Source organism: Sinocyclocheilus anshuiensis, unplaced genomic scaffold (genome assembly GCF_001515605.1).
Source record: "Sinocyclocheilus anshuiensis isolate Anshui unplaced genomic scaffold, SAMN03320099.WGS_v1.1 scaffold392, whole genome shotgun sequence".
Taxonomy (NCBI): domain Eukaryota; kingdom Metazoa; phylum Chordata; class Actinopteri; order Cypriniformes; family Cyprinidae; genus Sinocyclocheilus; species Sinocyclocheilus anshuiensis.
Genome location: NW_015557091.1, coordinates 1,281,028 through 1,281,501, shown reverse-complemented (window position 1 = coordinate 1,281,501; position 474 = coordinate 1,281,028). Strand labels below are relative to the sequence as shown.

General features: G+C 28.9%; 1 protein-coding gene across 1 annotated transcript in view; it reads left to right on the top strand.

The window, feature by feature from the left end:
• Positions 1–474, top strand: part of grb7 (growth factor receptor bound protein 7) — an 11,058-nt gene that overhangs the window by 6,711 nt on the left and 3,873 nt on the right. Inside the window, exon 12 of the mRNA XM_016471919.1 lies at positions 7–21. Within this exon, the coding sequence (XP_016327405.1) occupies positions 7–21 (15 nt within the window). The remainder of the gene's footprint in view (positions 1–6; positions 22–474) is intronic.

The window sequence follows — 474 nt, the reverse complement described above, 5'->3', positions numbered from 1 at the left end:
GAGGAAGGACACAACTGGCGGGTGTGTATGTGTATTTGTGCTCAAGAGAAACTATGATTTAAAATAGAACAATATTTAAATAATAATAACAACAACAACAACAGTTTCTATTTTAATACATTTTAAAATGCTTAATATATATTTGTGGAAACAATAACATTTTTTCAGGATTCTTTGAATGTAAAGTAAAAATGAATGCATTTATTTGCATCATTTGTAACTTTATAAATGTCATTGCTGTCACTTTTGAACAATTTAATGCATCCTTGTGTGTGTGTGTGTATATGTACAGGTGCATCTCAATAAATTAGAATGTCATGGAAAAGTTCATTTATTTCAGTAATTCAACTCAAATTGTGAAACTCGTGTATTAAATAAATTCAGTGCACACAGACTGAAGTAGTTTAAGTCTTTGGTTCTTTTAATTGTGATGATTTTGGCTCACATTTAACAAAAACCCACCAATTCACTATC